At 47.5% G+C, this 22,262-nt stretch overlaps 1 protein-coding gene across 1 annotated transcript; it reads left to right on the top strand.

The window, feature by feature from the left end:
• The first annotated feature begins 936 nt into the window (after nt 1-936).
• LOC144138385 (uncharacterized) lies at nt 937-21,812 on the top strand. Its single transcript, XM_077670646.1, has 3 exons — nt 937-1,190; nt 13,663-13,905; nt 19,257-21,812. Exons 1-3 carry the CDS (start codon nt 1,143-1,145, stop codon nt 19,383-19,385), a joined length of 420 nt encoding a protein of 139 aa, XP_077526772.1. The 5' UTR covers nt 937-1,142; the 3' UTR covers nt 19,386-21,812.
• Nucleotides 21,813-22,262: the final 450 nt, after the last annotated feature.

Raw genomic sequence — 22,262 nt, 5'->3', positions numbered from 1 at the left:
TGATGGCGACTCGGATACAGCGCGCGAGTGTAGCAGAGAAACCCCGGGCGAACGCATCCCTGCGCCCGGCGGAGCGCCCTGCAAGTCGCCGGAGAAGCGCGAGCTTCACGGGACAGGTTCCCCAACCTCCGTCACAGCTACCGCTCGGAACTTGTTACGGCGACTCTCCGCCAGGTGCAAACGTCGTCTGCTCGGAGGTACTTTGAACGGCGGTACCTAGCGCTCTCTGTGATTACGAAGCTAAGGATTTCGCCATGGTGATTTTAAGACCATAGCCTACTTATTTCGACAAAAAAAAATTTGAGTGCAGTTGGCCTTTAAGCTGGGTAAGCATGGAGGAAGCCGGTAAGCATGCCGGTAAGCCAAGAGAGTGACGTCACCCCGTGCTGTCACGTGACATTATGACGTCAGAGTTCTAAGTTGTGCAAAAATGCTCTCCCCCGCGGTACAGTTGGTACAGTCGGTACAGTAGACAACTCTATGCAGTAGGCCTACAGTGAACTAGAATATTTATAGTTCACTGTAGTAGAACTAGTACACTCTAGTAGAAAACAGTGACGGTTTCAAAGCAACAAGGCTTGTGTTTGAAGTTGTTTTCATATCAGTATTGTGTGAAATATTATGTTTTCCCTAGCCACTCCTAGTCTACTATTTGCGGGTAGTACGAGATTTGTCTGTCAAAGCAAAGATAACGTAAAACATTTAATCCCTCCGATTTCCCGGAGCGTTTTGGACCTTGAGCAGCCTTGAGTCTCACAAGGGTTTTGGACAGAGATATTCTGGTTTCGGAATGGCAGAAAGATTGAATACGACGCCGATGACGCCGAAGTGTTATGAAAAAAAACGTTTTAATTTGTGATACTTTTTGTCTCTTTTTTGTCTCTATATTTCAGCGACGTCACTAGTCAGCTGACAGGTCACAGGACGAACGTGACGCATGTGCTCGCCAGAACGCGCCCTTGCGTGTTGTTTATCGGCTGCTGCGTCGCCCCTGGCGTCAATCACCGCGGCGCAGCCAGCGCAGCGCAGTCAGCGACAGACAGCAGCCTGGTCGTCGCGTCGAGCTCCGTGAGGTCCTAGATCCACGTCGTCCCCGTGATCGCAGCAGCTTCTCTCCAAGGCGGGACGCTACTTGACGCACCATGAGCGGCTACTATCCCCCGCCGCAGCAGAAGCAAGGCTACCCCCAGGTTAGTGCCGTGTCGACGCTTTTCGAGGCGACCACATCTACGTGTTCGTGTCGTCGTTTCAGGCGTCTTGTCCTACCGTCTCTTGTGGCTAGTGTTGCCGTGTATGTTGCTGCTTATACTCGTCTACCCGGGGCGCAATGCTCGCGGTTGCTGGAGCGGGAACCCTGCGAGAGGCGGTTGTGGGCGCAGGCTGTTTACGAGTGCGGTCGAAGCGGTGGCGCCAAACGCGCGCGTCCATCGGGGGGACCTTCAACTCGCCGCCCTTGGCCGCCGCTATATTTGCCCCACACGGGGAAGTCGAACGTTGTCCTTTGCGCGGAAAGCGGAAGAGGGTGCTCGTGCTGACGTACGCACTGCTAGGAACTGGGTCGCCGACGTATGCAGGGAGAGAAGAAAAAAAAATCCTGCTCAGGCTACACATCAAGGCGAGAAAGTACGGCTCGCAAAGTGCGAGTGGTACCTTTTTATTTTTTTATTTTTTTTTGCAACTTGGGAACGTCATTCGATCTGAATGCTCGATGCTGCGCCCGTTTCAAACTCGTACGGTTCATCGTTCATCTTCGTAGGGCATGTCGCGCAGTGCTCAACTACGTGATTGCAGATGCGCGTTCTTAATTGGCACGGTGCACTCCATGCCATGACCTTAATTGCCTGTGAAAGCCGTCGTGATTTGTTTGCAAAGCCTGCTTGCTTCCTGTGTGGGAGATCACCTAATGCGACACAGTGGGGCTCTTCGATGTACTCTCGGGCTCCCCAAGAAGCAGTCCGGCATTCGATTTCCCCAAGTATCCCTATGGCTTTGGGGAATCCAGGGACTACCGGCGTACTGTCCGCGGTGAGTCCGAAACTGTAAATGCAATAGCCCCAGTAATGTTAGCCTGCACAGGGCTTGAAGAGAGCACATCGCCTGTACTTTACCACTAGGAAGGTACGGTTGTCATTCTAAAGTCAAAGCGAAAGCTCCGCTTGGGCTTCTCACACAGAAAAAAAACCGGGCATCCTGTATGTCAGTCTGTCTGTAAGTCCGTTTGAATCACCCGTAAAATAGAAATGCGATGTCACAGGAGCAGCTGTTAAGGTGGGGAACGTAGTGTACACCGTGTGGCAATGGTGTACTGAGTTTATTTTACTGCATGTGAGGTTGCAGGTTCGATTCCTGGCTGATAAGGTGACACGATAATTCTGGTGTGTACAAATTTCTAGAGCGTAATAAATGAACCTACGGGGGTGAACTTATCCAGAACTTTCAGCTATGGAGTGTCTCATGACCTACCAAATTGCCCCAAGGTTCACATTACTGTTCACATTAAGTTTGTGAAATGGAGGATGTAAAGCCACGAGCTTTAGTTTACGGACCACAGGATCGGTGGCCAAAATTAACCGCTGCTCCAACTAGTTGCACGGTGCCTGCAGTCGAGATCAATGGGGGCATTTTTTTACCTGAACTGGTGGAGGTTAGTGCAGTGTCATGTAGACCAGTGTCGAGTGCTACCTGTATCATCAGTTATTAAAATGAAATGAAATGAACGGTGCACTGCTTGCACCGGTGCAACCTGCTCAGGTATAAAAAAAAAAAATGCTTCTACTATAGCACCCTTGCCACCATCGCTCGTTCCGTCGCTATTTTCTCACGCTCTCGTAAATTGCCGCCAGGCGGCCTCACTGGCCTTTTCAGGCTGCTTTTCAACGCACCTTCTGTGGAAACTGTATGCTTGTGCAATTGCTAGTAATGCAGTTCCACAGGCAGAGTTGTTGTGCTTGTGCTTATAGGTTTTTTTTTTAACTTCTCTGCAATGTATATTGAAACGGACGAAAATTGGTTTCTGAGATAGGGCGCTGCATGACAGTGCTTCCCTAACCAGCGCAGTTCTGGCACCGATTTGTCAAAGAGGCAATGGTAATTGAAGCAAGTGGTAGCAGCATGCATGCAATACTGATTGGCCACGCTTCCGCAGTGTGCGGGTCTCTACAGCAGGCGCTGCACAACCAGGTGGTGCAGCAGCTAGGTTTGGCGACCGTTCCTGTGGTCTCTAAACTTAACGTCATGGCTGTACTTGCTGCTGCCCTACTCGGAGCATAATGCCAACAAGTCACGCACACGTTTCCCATGTGCCTTCTTGCTTGGAAATTACCTCATATCCAGGGTGAGGGGGGGGGGGGGGGGAACGAGTGGGCATGTCTCATTCGGGATATAATGGAACAGAAAACCTATTGGTATTTTCCTGCCACGGTGGCTCAGTGGCTAAGGCATTGCGTTGCGGAGCACTAGGACATTGTGGGTTTCGTCTTGGCCACGGTGGCCATTGCTCTAACCAAGGTGAACAACAAAAACACCCAGTACAGCGTGTTGTTGGGCTAGTTGGTACTGCATTTTAATAGGAGAAAACACTGCGTGTCAAAGACCAGTACAAAGGGGACAGGACGGGTGCAGACTTGCAACTACCTTTACTAAAAAAATGAACATGGATATATACCGTTTATTACACATGCGCACAAAGCAGCCTTTTTTTTTTTCTGTTTCTTTATCAATGCACCATCCTGTTCGAAAATCTGAACTCATTTCTGTACAACGTACCAGAAGGCTCGCTCACACAATTTTCATGGTTTTTACGAAAAAAAAAAAAAAAGGCTTCTATCGACTGGTGGGCCACTCGTTCTCAGCTTCTGCTCGGCACTTTTGTTTCATTCACCAGCTGCTGACTTGGCTTGTCTTCACAGGCGCAACAACGGTGTGCTAGATGTGACCCTGTCGGCCGGTCCGGCCCACATACTATACCTTCCCGCAAGTGAGCGTTATAGAGTATACAACCCCAGTAGCGCACTGCACAAACCGTGTGGCATGCTTCTTTAGGCATGCTGTGGCCTTGTTTGATCCTCTGAGGATCTTGGGGGCACAAGCTAGCCAACTTGCGAGGGTAAGAAAACACTACTGGCACCCAATTCCTGTTGGCTACATTTTTCATGTTGTGCACCACTCTGTGGACATATGGTAAGACCACTGGGTTTTTGCGCTTAGGGGTGTCAGCCTTGGAGGTTCCGCTTCAAAAACACCCTTGTCGGGATTTCCGCGTGCGTTAAAGCCCCCGGGTGGTCTAGAGTAATCTGTTGCTCTTCACTACAGCGTGCCCCTTAGCCCATCGGTAGCTGGTGCTGCCCGTGGGCTGTGGGGTATTTGAAGTGTACAACAAATTGTGTGCTTCAGCTAAAGCCCTTCGGCACTCTGCCTTCTGATACCAGGCCTAGACAACTGTCCTTTTTCTCTGCACCCAATCTTGGCACCTTGTAAGCAATGACTCTTGCCTGAGCATAGGGTGAATGCTTGCATAAGGCTCTGTTCAAACACGGTGGCAACATTGTGCACTGATGAGTGAGCACGTCCTGCCGAAGGCTGCCCCAGGGCAGACCCAACGTGAATGTGAGTCCCTTTTGGAAGACATAGACGGAGCACCAAATAAGCCAGCGACCTGGAAAAACAGTTCTACCTATTCTCCATATCCACAGCTCTGTCGCATAATGGCATTCGTGGTGCTTGTTTCTACCGGAAAAGCAGCAGTAGCTGCTGTATTGCTAGGCACGATGTCTGTACGGGGCACTTAAATTTAGCTGCACTGCATTTGCTTTAAAAACACTTCCAGGCCATCTACAAATGTGTGCCAGGGCTGATAAAGTTGCCGCCCTGATGGGAAAATGCAAGGGGCATTGCATTTTGAATAGGCTTGCCGTAGCAGATAGTGTTTTAGTTCATACTGTGCGTGTGGCACCAGGTACGTGTGTAATACGTAGCATTGTGTTTGGGAAAAACTTTGGGGATGCACAAGCACTGGGGCGGTATTCTCGTAACTGTCCCTTTTGAAAACGTCCCTTTTGAGTCCCTTTCATGGTGACTTTCTTCCGGTTAGGCAGTGAGCGTCAACAGTAGGTTTGTTGCGCTTGCGTTACGTCACTTCCGGTTGTTTGCTTTTAGCCAATCAGGGCTCGCCAAAAGGGACACTTCTGAAAGGGACGCAAAAGGGACAAAACTCGAGAATACCGCCCCTGATGATGTTCAGGATTTTTGCCAAGTGGGCTTTTTTTATCTGTTACCAGCCCTCTTTTGTGATAAACATGCATAAAAAACCAATAGGAAGGTACGGTTGTCGTTCTAAAGTCAAAGCGAAAGCTCTGCTTGGGCTTCTCACACAGAAAAAAAAAAAAACTGGGCATCCTGTATGTCAGTCTGTCTGTGGGTCCACAGGAAGATTTAGCACACATTTTAGGAATCGAACACTGGTCAGTGCTTGGCATTGAAGAGGTTTCCAGGTTGGGAGTCAGAACCATTTGGCCAGAAATCTTGTGCTGATGCAAAGTAAACTTCATGTCATTTTGAAGTCCAGGAGGCAGAAAATTAAGCAGAACTAGACTGAGAAATGTCACCAACACGGTGCTGATACTTGCTTAAGGCGCATGTCCAGGTGGGCAATTAGCCTAGTCCAATTTGTTGATAGACAAGTTTAGTTTTGCAGTGAATTTCGTTTGAGAGAGGGGAGGAGAACATCGGTGGAAAAAAGTGAAAAAAAAAAACAAAAAAAAAACAAATCAATTCGAAATATTTTTAAAAATGCTTCGTAATGGAGTGGGCGCTTTCTGCACAACCATATGATAACCGTCTTAGAGCCACTGCAAAATGCCTGATTGTTGGGGTGAAAGCAGACATCGAAGTGGTCAAAGCCCTTTGCATTGCTTGTGACTGAAAAATGCATATTGGAGGTCTGTGTTTTATGACAGGGAGGGCGACTGGCCTTTTCTTTTCCTCCTCCTCTTGTACACCAGTGCCACGTATTCATGTGGGAATAGTGGCTGCAGTGCTCATAAGTACCCAAAAATGAATACGGGCTCTACACACAATGCTAAGGATGTTGGCTCTCTTGCTCACGGGCTTGCACAGCTGGGCACCTTCATTTTTGCATTTTATGCACTGGACAGCTTTCTTGTGTGATGGCTAACTGCATCTTTTTTATGGTGTCATAAGTGTTTGATTTCTTGCACCCCAGCGACTGTTGTTTTTCCCCGACTCTCTTGGTGTGAGTGTTTGTGTGCGTGCGTGTGTGTGTGTGTTTTCATTTTTAATGTCTTGTAGTCTATCTCTCCTTTGAAAGGTAGATAGCAGAATCCACCTTTCTGACATCCCCTTCCCCATACCAGCAGGCATTTCAGTGTCCTCCCCTAGCTGTGACAAATTATGCCTGCTGGTGGAACTTCCTTTCCTTTTTTCTTGACGATAAATTCATTCATTCAAACTATTATTGACCTGCCTTTGCTGATGTGTGTAACATACAAATGTCTAAAAAGTACTCCCAGGGTTTCACCCTATCTAACAGCTATGGGGATAATGTGGATTTAAGGATAAGTTAGGTTTTTATTCTCCAATATGTGTTTGGCCCATTGATATGATAAATCGGTTTTTACACAATTGAACAAAAAGAAATTTTCAGGATGGCCCTATGAAGCTTCAAAAAAGCCAAGTGGGACTTTTTTGCAAATGGGGGGAAAAAGCCTAACAGGTGATATCAATGTCCAGCCAAAATGCTGGACCTAGAAACTGTTAATTTGGGAGTGCATTCCCATCATGGCCTCAGACCTTAATAAAGCTCCCTTTTTTTCTTAAATTAAATCCCGAAGGCAGTGAAGAGGACTAACATCCCTTGTTCAGAAATTCTTGACTATCTTGCGGACCCATGCCTATATGCATGGGGTTTGTGCTTGCCAGTGTCTGCAGAGGGATTTTAGGGCTTGTCCCAAACAGCATCAATTGGGGCGAATGTGGGTTGGGGGCCAAACTGTTTTTTTGTTTTCCCCCGATTCCTCAGTGTGTGTGACGCTTTGATACCAGCGGCTTGCACCGCTTGCAGATAGACACGTGGGCCTCTTGGGCAAAATAGAAGTTAAAGCTGCAGTTGTGCAGCGAATGACGAAGTGGACAGGGAATCTCACGTAATGAATAGCATGTACCATTTTATGTTTGTATGCCATGACGTGTGCAGTAGATTTGCAGGGCTGCAAAAGCAAAGTTCTACTGCGATGAGTCTTCATGCAGAAGAGAAGAACAAAAAAAAAAAAAAAAAGCTTGGGTATCTGCCGAGTTAGGCAAGTGCTGATAAAATTCGTCGGTAAAGTGCCCTGTTATCAGTCTGCCGGGCCATTCCCCGAGCTGAAACGCTTGTTCCGCCACGTGTGGGTACTGTGCGGCCAAGCTGATAGCGGGAAGCAGCCAAAGACGGCTCCTCGCAGCCGAGGATTATGCATCGGTTAAATCAATACTGAGTGCCGCCTCCCACTCACAGGGGGGGCAGTGTGTAATGCTCGATGTGCAAGCTGTGACGTGCAGGGCAGGTGCTCATTCTGTTGGAGAAAATATCTGAGAGCAATGGATCGTGGTTCCGTACACAATGGCTGTTAGTATTACAAAATCACGAAACAAAGCAGTTGCACACACCTTTTTTTTTTTTTTATAAAATGTATAATATACACACATAGCTGAATTTTCTTCACACCTAGCCAAACAGCTGGTATGGCGCAGTGGCTGTGTATTTGCGTCTTAGTACACTGTGCTGCGTAAAGCTTGCCTGCAGTTTCGTGCCATTAGTGTGTAGGTGTTTTATAGGCGCATTTGGAGCATCAGGAAGACTGTTGTGGTGGGAACTAGAATTGTACACAGATAACATTGAAAGCCTGAAATACACCTCGTGTAGGCAAATGTTAATACTTTAGTATGTCACGTCAATGTGTGCGACATCAGCATGATGGCACGTGGGGGTGCGTGAATGCATTGTGAGTTGTGACCATTGTCAGTTGTGGTCGTCAGTTAGGTCCTGACAGATAAGCGCAAACAGAGAGTCAGAAAAAAAAGGAGCCACTGCCCTGACCTATTGCTTGGTGCACAAAGTTGCTGAGGCTCAGAAGGCACTTTGCAGAGGTGTCGTTGACCGGTGCCTTTGTGTGTCGTGGGCGTGCCGAACAGTTTGAAATTTGCCTGCACTCATTGCCAGTGGAGCCGCACCTTCGGTCATCACTTGTATTAGAAAAACACTGTAAAAACCACGTATTTGCGGTTCATGGCCATTTTTCAGTTGCGCCGTGCGCATTCTGCGGGTTACTGTAATACGTTCGCAAGCGTGCCATTGCACGTGCATTGTATCCACTGCCGCTGCTTCTTGGCACCTACATCTTTTCCCTGCACCTGACTGGAACTAGCCACAACTGCTCCTTCCTTCTGTACATTTGTCTATGCTTTTAACTTGTGCCTTATAACCTTGCTGTCATTAAGGTAGAGATGGCCAGAGGCTCGACAATGCATTGACCCCCAGCTATATGTGGAACAGGCTGAAGTGCAACCGGGGGAAAAATAAGGAGGTCAATCCACCATCAAGGTGGTGGTAGGTTTTCTAAACAGAACGCAGAATGTACAGGGCACTAGTTTTGTGAAATTTTTTCATGGTTCTATTCATGGAGGTTTTGTTTGTAGTTTCATTTGCTTCGATTGTGCTAAAGATGCAGCGCTGCACTGAGACCAGTAGAAATGGGTATTCAATCCGCCAATGTTTTGCGTAGTGTTGATACTGACATGCAGGTCATCCCCAACTGTCTTTGTTACTCATCATGCAAGGCTACATGAAGGCTTGCTCTTTTGGAAGGTCTTTGTTTCCCTTTCATCTGAAAGAACTTCAATATCTGGCTCTCGTCGCTTTCAAGCGAGATTTCTGTTTATCTACAGTGACAACAGGTGCATTGTTTGAGCCTTCCTTGTTGAAACAACAGAGAGAGTTTCACTTGGTTTTACACCATATCCAAACAGGCCATTATCGATGAACCTGCCGTGTATCTGAATGTATTGTCTATTGTGCCTTTGCGGACATTGTGGACCTGTGGACATCGACTGCAACGTTGTTGCTCTGAACAATTGTGTTTTTTATTAAACAGGATTGAACTGGAGTTTGAGCATAACAGGTTTCTTTGATTGGCATTGTAGCATGCAGTACCGTTGTCCATGCTGCATGCTGCCTCATTAAGCATTCTTACTAGGAGTACTGACACGAAATTTTCATGTTACGTTTTTTTCACTGCTATGGGTGCCTACCAGCCCACTAATCATAGAATGGCACATTAGATGGTCAATCGCAGCGTGAACAATCATTTGGGGCGTCGTTTATTCGTATCAGTAGGGAACAATCAGGAGGTCCCGTCCTTTGCGGCTAATGCTGTCGCCAAAGGAGCAGGGAATTACGCTTTCAGAGGGCTAGAAAGACAAAACAGTGTGTGATGCAGGTAATCAACGCACCGCAGCTTGGCTTCTTATGTGCTTAATTAAAACATGCGTTGTGCACATAATGCGTCCCGCTACTCGCATACTGCCAAACAATACTGTCAAAGTTAGCTCAGCATGTTAAATTGCAGCATTATAATAGCCTGCTTATTTCACCGTATAGCACATGTATGAGGTGGATGGTGCAGTGGCTATTCATTCAAATCGGTCTTGCACAGTAACTAGTTACTAGTAGCGCGTTACCAGTAGTTACTGTTTTCAGTAACTTGTAACTGTAACAGTTACTTTTAAGTTAAAGGAACTTGTAACTGAACTTGCAACTGTAACAGTGTTACTTTTTCACATGGTAACTGTAATTGGAAACACCGTTACAATTACTTCATTTTTATATAAAGAAATTATCCACCGCAGTGCTCATTAAAGGCCGACGTACCGTTCAGGCTTTGCATTTTTTCGAACTTCCTTCTTTGCATATCCTCTCTCCTTTTCACCCTTCCACAACACGGCTTGCCTCACAGTTTAGGAGAGGAGGTTGCTAGAAGGATTGCCTTCCTTGCAGAAGACCGAGGTTGGAGGTCAGTCTTTAAGGTGATTTCTTAAAAATTTTTCCTTCATCTTGAGTTGAGCAAGAAAGAAACTGGCATTTCGACCTCTGTCGAGGAGGAAGCTTGCCAGCCCTTCTAAAGAAAGACGGCCGCACAGGGGCACAGTGAGAATGGGGAAGGGCACCCAGGGTGCATCAACAAAAAAGCTGATGCAAGAAAACGAGGCGTACACAGCGATTGTTAGCATTGGGCTTGAGTGTGCCCTTAGTATGTTTGTATTGAATAGACTCTATCATTTGGTGTGTGATCGATTAGTTTTGCATAGTAACGGAAAAGTAACGACATTACTTTTTCGTAGTAACTGTAAGTGTAACAAGTTACTTCTGGCAACTCTGTAACTGTAACAGAGTTACTTTTTTGGCTTAGGTAACTGTGACTGTAACACTGTTACTTTTTACTGGTAACGTGCCCATGACTGATTCTAATTTCTGTTAAGAAAGTTGTAGAAAATACCCAGATAGCAGAGTAAGTTGGTTATCTGGGCTTGTAATATGAAGTCGTGGTTTCGTTCTCCACTCTGGGAGCATGTTGCCCCCTCCTTCTGAACATTTCAACATCTTTTTCTACTAAAAAAAATGGAGACTACTTATACTATGCCCTCCTTGGCATTCTTGGTTGCCGGCTTTCCTTTCTATATACAATGTGTGTCTGCGCAACATCACATGTTAAGCTCACTTTTAAGCTTAGGGTGCGGTGCCCAGTGCTTGTTCTAGCAGGAAATTCAAGCAGCCATTTGTCCGTGTGCGCTTTTTGCTGAGGGCCGCCATCAGATTGTTAGATAATCGGCTGACTTTCCATGGTGATGCTCGCTCCCAAATCTGGTTAAATTCAATTGTAGGCGGTCTTGTTAGTTACAAGCGCCCACTAGAACACAACCGTTGTTTGAATCGACCCAGTTACTTTCTGGTTCATTTACAGGAACAGCGAAACCAATGAGTCGTGTTTTGGAGTTCCGCTAGCAGCGCTTATTGTGCTAGAAAACGGCCTTTTGGTAGGTTCGTGATATCGCCGTGACTAACGCCTTTCACTGAGGTTCCCCCTTTTCACGCTTCTCGGGGGCGTCTCGTCTCGCAGTAAAGCGGGCCCCACAGAACACCTTCGACCATGTATGGGCCGTGCCAGCCCTGCTTGGAGTGCTGGCTACCGCGCTCTTGTCTCTGGCACCTGGGCATCTTGAAGCGGCCGGCCGCCCCGGTGGCACGCCTGTTTTACTCGCACGTAAGAAGCTGGCACATTCGTCAAGGGGACGCCCGCCCTGGAAGTCGCCTTCGAGGGCCGTGCAGACAGAGTACAAGTTTGGCTCATTTTAAAAAGGCTGCATTGTCCCGATAACAGTGATAACAACTTTAAAGCAAACTCCAAACAAATAAGGGAGGTATTAGGGAAAACAGATTCAGTAGTGGCGATGCCCCGGCCACTTTGCGGTGATTTCTGTGACATCACAGCATCTTCTTTGTGTGGTTGGCAGCTGCTAACCTAATCGCCACCAAGGAGCGTTACCGGGCTATCGTTGTGGGGCCTCTAGTTGTGTTTGACCGTATCACTTGAATGCTGGCGTGCGGTTAATTTCCAGAAGACTGTTCTAGTGCTAGTCCATATTGCGTCACTCGTGCCCATAACACGACACTGTAGTGCAAAATTTGAGTTTCTTCAAATTTCTTGCATTTTCTCAGTTAAAAACGTCTTTTGTGGCCGGGATGGAGCTGAGTGAGTTACCAAAGGCTAGTTCCTTCAAATTGAACAACGTTGTATTCTGTCTTCATGGCCCCTTAAACAAGCATGTCCGGTTGTCATGTTCGTGCATGTGTAACGCGTCCTGAGGACAATGGGTACACTCCAAGGATGGGCGAACAATCAAAGTTTTCTGTAGCAAATCGAATCCTGGTCAGTGAAAATGATAAAACAGTGCATATCCAAAACTATAGATTCCAAGCTTTGAGCATTGTTTTTTAACGCTTCCCGAGTGGTAGTTTCCGAATAGTTTTAGAAAATTCGATGCGAAGCAGTACAAAAATATTCTTGTATGATTATCTTCGATTGATTGATAATGGTTTCCTTTTTATATTTGGGGCAGTGATGTGTGTCATCGCACCAGAGAAGGTAATGTATCTATGCTGTCCTACTCTTTTAAATTCTTGTGCTGCTCTTAGTGGCAAGCTCAACTTAGATTTTGCCCGTTTCAGGTAGTAGCTGTACTACGTTATATTCCCATATTTGCTTTTCCTTCACCGGCATTCCAATCTTCTCTTAGTTACCTTTACAACCTGCAGGGATTTTCTCCTGTGAACTCTCGTGTTGCCCCGTCCGAGCATTCAAACTGATAGGTTGCACCGGCTACGAGTGCCACCTATCAGCGACATCAGAAATTGACTGATTGTAGAAGGGGTGTGGCGGTTGATAGGCACGCTACACAAGGACAGCGGTGATACCGCACGGGACAGTTGCCAGCCAGCAAGGCCCGGCCGCCACCAGCATCGAGGGATCACGACATCAAGCAAATGGCCGTTCGTCCTGCCACGCCGTGAGATGACTGTCTGCCGCTCGTGTGCCCTTGGCTCTAGTTCGAGTGCCCCACTTTATGTTCTTTTCCCGATGCCTAAGTGAAGCCTGTGTTCCCATTGCAACACTCTGTGGAGTGATGTTTTGGCGGGGCTGTTGCCTGAACCCCCTCGGTAGGCAGGACTGCCTGCAAGCCTTATAGTTAACTTCTGTGCATTGCCTTTAAAGGGGCCATGAAGACAAAATACAAGGTTGTCTTGTTTGCTTGTCCAGCAGCAAATGATGCTTTATTCACTGAGAAATTAGACCATTGCATGCAAAATTTTGATTCTCCCGCTGAATCGTGTGCTTCTGACGTAAGCGATGATGTGTCTTGAGGCAGGCACTTGAAACGGTGGCTAGGGCTGGAGCGAACGGCCAAACATGTTTTGTTGCCTCATTTACTGTTTGTCCTCCCAGATGCAGGGGTGGAACAGCTGCGCCATTTACTCCATTGAGCGCCAAACTTGTTTACCCGCGCCATCCTGCGCCGAACAGCCCCTGTTGTGCCAAACTCCTTTATCAGCACTGTCCTATGCCATGGCGCCCGAATTGAGCCACAAGATACGACTGCCGTGATGCCCAGCTCCCGAAAACTTGGCTGAAACACTGCATTTTTTTGTTTAACCAAGGGGTTTATGGTTTCTGTTTTATCAAGGCTATGACTGGCTATGGAAGTTGGCCTTGTCTTAGCCACAAGGCCGCAGGCGCTATGTGCCTTCTCCGCCTTCTCTTTGCATTTCTGTGTGTTGCATTTGCACGGTTTTGTTTGCCAGTGTCGGCCACACTCCAACCCTCAGGCAGTGACATCATCATTTTTGGCATGTTTTCATCGAGTCGGCATATTTTAACTACATTGGTTCGCTTGTTGGTACGTTCAGAGTGAAACAGTGCAGAATGCAACGAGACGTCGTGAACCTGGATAAAAGTATCTCTTGGGCCGCACAGTTTGTGGTGCAGTAGCGGCTCTTCAGCTGTCAAATGCTGCCCCCTCGGACAAGGTGCTCAGCCCCCCCTCCTCCGGCCGCAGGCTCCCCCGTCCATGGTGCCGGTGGATCCTCCGCCGCCGTACACGCCCACGGCCCCCTGCCAGACGGGGCAGCCACTGGAGCACCCGTCCCGGCTGTACCCGGCCCCGGGGCAGCCGTACCCGGCCCCTCCGCCTCCGGGACCCTACCCGGCGGCCACCTACCCGCAGCAGCCGGCCGTGTACCACGTGCCGGACGCCTTCGATGCTGGCGCCCGCTTCACACACAGCCGGCCCACCATCCCGGTCAGTCGCTGAAGATCGGCAGGGTTGCGGGAAACTTTGTTGTCAGCTGAAGCTGAACGATGTGTGCCTCGACGCAGATTTCCCTTTACCTCCTCTATGTTGGCAGACAAAAAGCAGCTACACTGACAGAACAAATGTGACAACGAAACGAGGGGCCAAATTTTGAATGGCACAGTCTAAAGGGATGTCTTCTCGTTGTCTGTCTCGCAGAAGTTTTGCTGGTGTGTGATGTGTGCAACAGGGTCGTCACCAGGTTTGTGGATATATATTTTGTACGCGGCATGTGCGGTTGGCTTTTTTTTTTTTTTTTTTTCTCCAGCTTGTGGGTTACAAGCTAGTTGGTATTCCATGAAGACTTTAACTCTTTCGTTACCGTGGAAAATTGACCAATTTTGAAGGGTCTAACAAAACATTTTTTTGTGCTATACATATTGGTTATGCACACATTGCAGTGACATAAAATGCAGATTATTCCACGCGCTTTCCAACGACACCAGTTTTAATAATGTTTTCCTAAATAATGATTCCGAAAAAAAATATCGAATTTGAAATTTTTGTCCACGCGTCGAAGAAAATAAGGAAAAAGTAAGTTGTGTATAATAAACCACCAGTTGTAGAAAAAATTTAGAATATACATTTTGTAGGTAGACATTCCAAAAACCCTTCCTAGAAAAAAAATTGAGTTGTGCAGTACAATTTGTCAGATATAAAAGAAAATGTTAGCCCACGTGGTGCCCATGCCATGTGGTGAAGCCCAACCTCTATTTCAAGTTTTGCTATTTTGGGTAGTTCTCTAGAAGAAATCTGGTGGTTTGACATTATTAAAGGCCCAAATTAGCCTCCACGTGATGTAAAAACACCCTGTCAATGATTATGACCGGCACAATATTGAAGGCAAGCAAGCGATGAGAAAAAATCCACTTGGAGTTGAGAACCAAACTCTTTGGTTGATGCTTGTTGACGTTCTGATGATCACTTATGAATCAGAACTTTAATTTGCGGTTTATTATCATGTTCTGACTCACTATGGTAGCCCTGCTTGCAGGAATGAAGTTCGATGCGCTAGTATCATGCCCAGCAAGCTCTCACCAAGCCGCCGTCGGGCTGTGAAGCGAGTTCAGCACTACGAGCCTACTACATTGCAGCGCCACCTAACAATTTCGAAAAGAAACAAATACAAGGCTGTTGGAGACTTTGTCAGAATAGAAAGTACTACTAAGAAGCGACACTAGAACACCGGAAATACCCTCGTATGAAACCGAAACTGGCCGGTGAACAGCTGGCGGTGTTCAAGGCCAATTGGAAGCGTTCTCCTCGTCTGAACTGATACCCGACGACTTGGTGTTATCGTTTGACTTTCAGCGGAAGCTCCTATCGCAGAAGAAAGGCGTAGATAAAGTGGAAGCGCGAGCGGCATGCTTGTTTTGAGGAGCAGTAGCGGGCAACGGAGGCGCCATGGCAAATGAGCTTGTAGTTGGGTAACTGCGTAGTAGCGCCAAATATGAATTTTGCAATGCGAAAACGAAACCGAAACTGCTGGAAACTGGTTGAAAATGTCAGGCACACTTGCTAGACATGCGGGGGACCATCAGAAATAAGCTTTGGGAGAATAAAGCTGCCCTTTGTCCGAACCAAAGATTATTAGTGAATAGCTGGGGCCATTTTCAAGTAATTATCACCTCTCAACGCTGTCGGATTACAAAGCTGACCCCATTATTTGGTATCTGACTTGCCAGGAGCCTTTTGACAAAAAAAATAATTATGGTAATGCAGCCTAACCACGACCTGCATCCTTTTTTCTCAAGTGCAGCAGCCACGCCCCCTTCCTCAAAAACACACGCACCTCAGCTCGCAAAAAACGCCACCAGAAATCTCAATGTCGCCGGAGCGGGAAAATTTAAAGCGATTCTAAAAGGGCAGTGCCTACACTAACCACTGGCCGCATTAGATGTACGAGAAACGACTACAAGATGTCGAAATAGGCAATATAAATCATCGATCACCGGTGATCGATTTGAATAGGCGTGGTAACGAAAGAGTTAAGCGTGAAAATATTTGGACGAAGGACGTGAAGAACAGGGACATACGCTTGCTACCCATTCCCTGAGGGCCACACACTAATGTCTGTGTCAGTACCTTGAGCAACACTTGAGCCAACGTGGGAATAATGGAGGAGTGTGCAATTGAATAGATTGACCATATAATAATCATCATCATCCGCCTATCTACGCCCACTGCAGGGCAAGGGCCTCTCCCATGGGTCTCCATTTATCCCGGTCCTGTGCTAACTGCGACCAATTTATCCCCACAAACTTCTATGGTTTATATTGAGTATATGGTTTAGGGCAAATATTATCTGGAGCGTTATACCCAGAGCATCTATTAGGCTGTATTGCAGACCAAGCATGTGCAAGTAGTGAAATTTTAGCTGAGATCAAATTGGAATCAAATAGAGGTAAGTGCATAGCAGCAAAAAATATAGCAGTATTATTGTTACTTTGAATTAGGGCCAGGAGGCTGTCGTTCAATGATGAATGGGGATTGATCGGATCTGTTGATTCATGGACGTTTAAGAGAGGAACAGAAGTGCACCTTCCTGAGTAATCGGAATTCTCGGTGAGTAGGGCCCCACAGTCTCGAGCTCCTCAGGGGTACCCACACTCGGAACCATGTTGTGCTTTGCAACACCTGTGGGTTGGACCCACCCATGCCCTAGGCTGTGTGTGGTTTGCCGTGTTTGGAGAAAAGGAAACCCTGGCGGCCGATTGAAAGCCGGGATTGTTTTGTACCTTCGCAGCCCCCCCGCTTTAAGAGGTGGTACCTTGAGTCTGACCGACCTGGTGGAAACCAACCTATTGCCTTTTCCTATCCTCTCTCCCAATACTTTCACTTTGAGCCTTGCCCTGTCATCTCTCTTGTCCTCTTTTCTATGCATTTCCAGGTGGCAAGGGTTAACTCTGCGCAAAGATGTCTGGCTTGAATCTAAGTGTAGGGTTATAGTACAGGTTACAGTTAAAAATTTTGTGTCCCCTACTCTTGAGGTTGAAATACCTCCTGACAGCATTGCAAAGACGCATAGGCTGGGCAATTACTACATTGAAATGAAATGCCGACCCATGATTGTCCGATTTTCATCTTCAAAAGTTAGAAACCAAGTTTTTTTTAAAAGCAAACTTAAAGGTACAGGTATATCGGTTGGTGAGGATTTTTGCAAACCTGCGCGTAGTTCACAGAAAACGCTTCTTGACTACACTAAAGCGAGTGGTCAGCAATACACACTTCGGTATAGCAAGCTGTACATTAACAAAAAATGTTTCATTTAGTGTTCAAAAACTGATAAAGCGTATGACATTAGCCAGGTCACTAAGCCGTCTGTTTCCTCCGGGCCAAGTGCTTTGGGGACAACTGTTACGTCTTCAACTGTCTAGCAGTTAGATCGTAATAATGCTGGTGTAACTGCTAACATAGTGTCATATCTATTTACCAACATCCATAGCATTTTGAAAAAGCATGCTGGGGCGGTATTCTCGAGTTTTGTCCCTTTTGCGTCCCTTTCAAAAGTGTCCCTTTTGGCGAGCCCTGATTGGCTAAAAGCCAACAACCGGAAGTGACGTAACGCAAGCGCAGCAAACCTACTGCCAACTTTCCTCCATGCTGCCAACGTCCACCTCTTAACCGGAAGTTACGTCACGATGAAAGGGACGCAAAAGGGACGTTTTCAAAAGGGACAGTTACGAGAATACCGCCCCTGATCTTTCTTCCGTAGTCGATGATTGCGCAGCAAACATTGATTCTCATGGAGACTCACGGAGATTCACGGAGACTCACAAGCAAAATAAAAGATGGTGAAATTTTCTAAACCACACAAGATCTGCGCAATTGCATTCTCATGCCATTACCATTAGATGTCCCTCGAGTTTGCGCATGCGCTTGTTTTGGCCACAAAGAAGTGGTTTTATGTGCCTACTATCGCCCGCCAAATTCCTCATCCATGTTTTGCGATACACTGTACGATGCAATCGAATGGATGCCAGTTTGATAACGCGGGAGACCCAGGTTCAATTTCGACCACGGGAAGCGTTTTTTTGTCTTGAGGCATGCACTCAACGCACTTGCCAGGGGGGGTCCTTGCCTCCTTGCCGCTTTCCCTCACTTCTTGGCCTAGCATTTTCCTCCTCTTCACATTGATGCGCCGATTTTTGAGTGATGCCAGGCACGAATGAAACTCCAGTTTAAACAGCCCCGCTGTTAAAAACTGCGTCGTGAAACCGAGGAGGATCTCCTTGAAGGACTGAAAGGCCAAGGCATGCCCAAGTGGTGCCCCAGATAACTATGCATCATGCATGCGAGGAATCCTAACAGGGCATGTTGTTCCAGCTTGTATGTGCCCAGTGCTTCCGGAACCTGTCCGTGCCGCATTCTTACCCTGTACAGTATGTCCCTGTGTATCTAGCCTGTGAAGGTCTTTCAGATGCCATGGCACTCCGTACTGTCGAGGCTGACCCTTCGGTACCCACCAAACCGCACTTTGTCCTAGCCGCTTAGATTGCTCCCTGAAAAATGCCTTCCAAGCGTTGCATTTGTGTGTACTAGTGAAGCTGACATAGGGATGGATACAAGGGTTGGCGCTCTGTGGCCTAGAAGCCCTTGCACCATAAAACACAATCATCATCAGAGGGATACAAGGGGCTTTATGCAGGTATTTAATATGAGGTCCTAGGGCAGCAACGGCAGCCCGATCATGCGGAAGAAGAATTTGCAGCACGTGACTCAAGAACAGCGTAAGGTAATAGGAAAGCCTGCACTTCATTGTCTTAGCTGGGGACAAGTTTTTAATACCGCTTTTCATCTCGTGTACAGATGGAGGTATGTTGCCGTGCGGCTCACTGTCGTGGTTGCCAGTACGTATTTGCTTTGGCCGCATAGTTAACGCTGGTAGATTTAAAAAATTAGATCTGCCATTGAAGCAGAACGGTTTCGGTTTGCTCTGTTTTAAGTGATGCCCTTTCATTTGGGATAGAGAGCATATACTCCTCCACAAAATCGGTTGGCTGTCCCTTTACCATTAACTTACTGCAAGTTTATAAAAGTCTGTAGGGGCCCAGCATGCTTGCTGTCCGTTGAAATTCGACTTTTATTTGAAAAAAATGCTTTTAAACGGTTTAAACAAACTCCAAGCAGTCCTTCAAATGCAAGTTAACCAACTTGACATTGTGGACTTTAGCATGAAGTGTGCGTTTAACTCTGTGCAGTGTTTTTCTAATGTAAGTGCTAGCAGTGTTTCTGTACGATGCATGCCTCGATGCCATGGGCAAGGAAAGCAACAGGCCACCTCGCCTTCTTTCCTGCAGCCGCCTCCCCCCGGCGTGCCCCCGAATGCGGCCCAGCTGGCCGCCATGCAGGGCAACCCGGTCGTGTTGGGACAGAAGAAGAACAACTTCTGGACCACCGGCGCCGGAGGCGGCTACACCTTCTGGTAGCCGCTTTGGGACGTGTCTGTCCTCTAGCGGCCTCCTCATTGCAAGCGGCAGCATGGACCCTGTACTCTCAAAATTTTGCTACTGGCCACGGAGTCGCTGGGAAACGGCAGCCACAGGACCACAGTCTCCGGACAGTATCCCCGAGCTCACGGCAACCGACGCGCAAGACTGCACGTGGTGGTGTGTTCGCTTGCGCCTTCAGCTGCCATGGGCCTCGGAGACCTCTCGGACGCTGACTGCGGTGGTGTGGAAGCCGGAAGCTGCTTTTAGTGACTGGCTGAGGGACTTGTTTCTGCTCCCTGTGCTATGCTGCGTCTGGGCCATACTCAGCTGGCTTCAAGTAGCCAGTTCCTAGTACGTTGAGCTGGCTGCTGCTGCCTCATTGACAGCCAGCTTGTGTCGTTTTTATTTTTCCTCCTCATATATTCCTGTGATTCTGCCTTTGCAAACGTGTGCGAAAACTGTGACACTCCTGAGCTTGCAGCAGTGTGTTTGAGTGGCCACGAAGGCAGTCTTGCAGCTGTTGAAAAAATGCTCGTGATGGACTTAAGCGTAGGGTGAACACTACTGTCTGCCGAACATAACTGGCCACAGGAGGGAGAGTAAGAGGAACTGCTTCCTTGGTTCCTGGGGGGACGCACGCCCCCGCAATTCCACATCATTTTCGATCACATTAGCTTTCCGAAGGAGTGCTTTCCCCTGTCACTAGCACAATGCTAAGCTCCAGTGGTTGAGGGCCGTTGGTGAAGATGTGGGCCGAATGCTCAACATGGTTGGGTGCCCACAGGAGCAGTCAGGGCTCATCAAAGTTTTCTAGCGAGCATGCACATCTTTTACACTTTTACATTCCAGCTGAGCAGAGCAGCACCACAGCTTGCCATGCTGAGCTAATGTTGACTCTGGCTACAAGGAATGTGAAGTGTTTGCAGATGCAGTGCAACTATAGGCAAGCTGCTTGCAGTCGCCTTCATGCTGCCACTGCGAACAAGTCCCAAACAGCGCCTTTCTCAAGCATTTCTGTCGAACATCTCATCTGCAAAGCCACCGGATAAGATGTTACGTATGCAAATAAGGAAATATCTCGGCCTCCACACCTTCAGTAAGTCAGGCTTCAGACTCGGTCATCTTGTCTGGCCTGAAGTAGTCCACAGACAACCAAACATAACTTGACCTTAGACTAAACACGAGAAGCTCTACGCATTGCTGTTTGCCTCACGATTACACTTTGTCTTGTTTGCAGTGTGGCAATACAGAGAGAATGTGCACCAGTGAAAGGAGACGTGGAAGTTGCTGTTTGTTTCTGGGCATTAAAGGAAACAGTAAATTGCACCACTGAGCATACTTATGATGGGTCTCTATGGGTAGTATGGCTAATTAGTTTCAAGCCACTTCCTCTGGACTTGTGAGGGGCGTTGGAATGCTTTTCTTGCTCATTGTAGCACACGTCCTGGGCGCATATATATATATATACACACACACACACACTAAGGTGCCACCCCGAATCCAGCTGCAGGTTGACCATGCAAAAGTCTAAGAGGATTGGCTGTGCGTCCTAACAGGCTGAGCTTCCCGAATTCACCTGGAAAGTCTGGATTGGTCGCCCTTTCACTTAAGCGTAGTTTCAATGCACAGCTCGAGTCCAAGCGCCTGTCGCCCTCTGCACCTTGGGAAGAAAGCACCGACACTAGTGTGCACCGCCCTGTCCCCGTGCCCGTTCCTGTTTGCTTTGTTGTGCTACGCCTGCATCTGCAAGAAATGGTGCCCATGCATCCGTCATGCGGTACATTGTCGCTAAATTTTAATTTGGGTATGGAATCTCGAGGCTTTCTTGCTTCCCTATGTTGGGGGCCCCTTACTTAGGTGCAGTTATTGGTGTAGAGTTGAGGACAGACATCGTCTTTTTGAAACCTCATGGCTGTCGCGTTAGCTCTAAAGTGGCATAATTCGGCCTGGTACTGAACTTGAGCTGGGAAAGCCTTAAATTCCATGTTAACAAAAGCTTCAACTTTACCGTGTGAAAAAAAAAAGCAATGTGAGCCTTGAAGGTTGTGTTACGTTGGCTACAGGGGGTGTGTGTCCCTCCGCATACCTGAGTTCGCACCAGCATAGCTGAACGGAAAGAAAGCCATGTGGTTGATGCTGTAACGTGTGAATCTTTGAAGGCTCGTGCTTTTGTGCGGTTGATGTTATGCCAGCCAGCGTTTCAGATGAGGCACACAACAAAGATAACACACCTTGCAGGTGTTTTGGCGATAACATCATAGAATGCTTGATGTGGCTAGTGGGACTGAGATTTTACGCGGTGTAGTGTGTGTCTAGCAGGAGGCAGAACATTCCTGGCTGCTGCATCTGTTGTGGACACTGTGCACGCTGGACATGGTATGTTTGGTCAGTACAATAAAAAGAGCGTTGCCATTTTTCCTGGGATCACTTGTGCCCCCTCATAACCTCCTTCCCTCTGCGAACAAAGTGGAAAAGAGATTACAATGTGTAAATGTTTTATCACTATATGTACTGGCCACTACATCGGAGGCTTATCGCGTCATGAAACAGCACTCAGCTGGAACTGTTGAACGTTTCAGATGAAACAATTGCAGATTACAAAAGAGAGCGCTGGAGCCATTTTCTGTCCCAGTGAGCCTATTTCAGAGACCCACACTGCACTGCTTGTAGAGTGCATGTGAGTGGACAGTGGCGCCGTAGCACTCGAGGCTGCAGAAAATGATTTGGTCTGCCAATGAGGCTTGGTGAATTGGGCTGCTGCAATTTCAAATGGTGCTGTTAGGATCGACATGCACTCGATGCAGCCAGACTGAAGGACTTCGATACAGGTAATGGACAGTGGTGCATGTTCCATCTGTATTTCACCGATTATTG

The sequence above is a fragment of the Haemaphysalis longicornis genome, unplaced genomic scaffold (assembly GCF_048455015.1).
Source record: "Haemaphysalis longicornis isolate Haplotype H1 unplaced genomic scaffold, Haemaphysalis longicornis Haplotype H1 scaffold_1, whole genome shotgun sequence".
NCBI classification, from domain to species: Eukaryota; Metazoa; Arthropoda; class Arachnida; order Ixodida; family Ixodidae; genus Haemaphysalis; species Haemaphysalis longicornis.
This window is presented reverse-complemented; position numbering and strand designations above follow the sequence as displayed.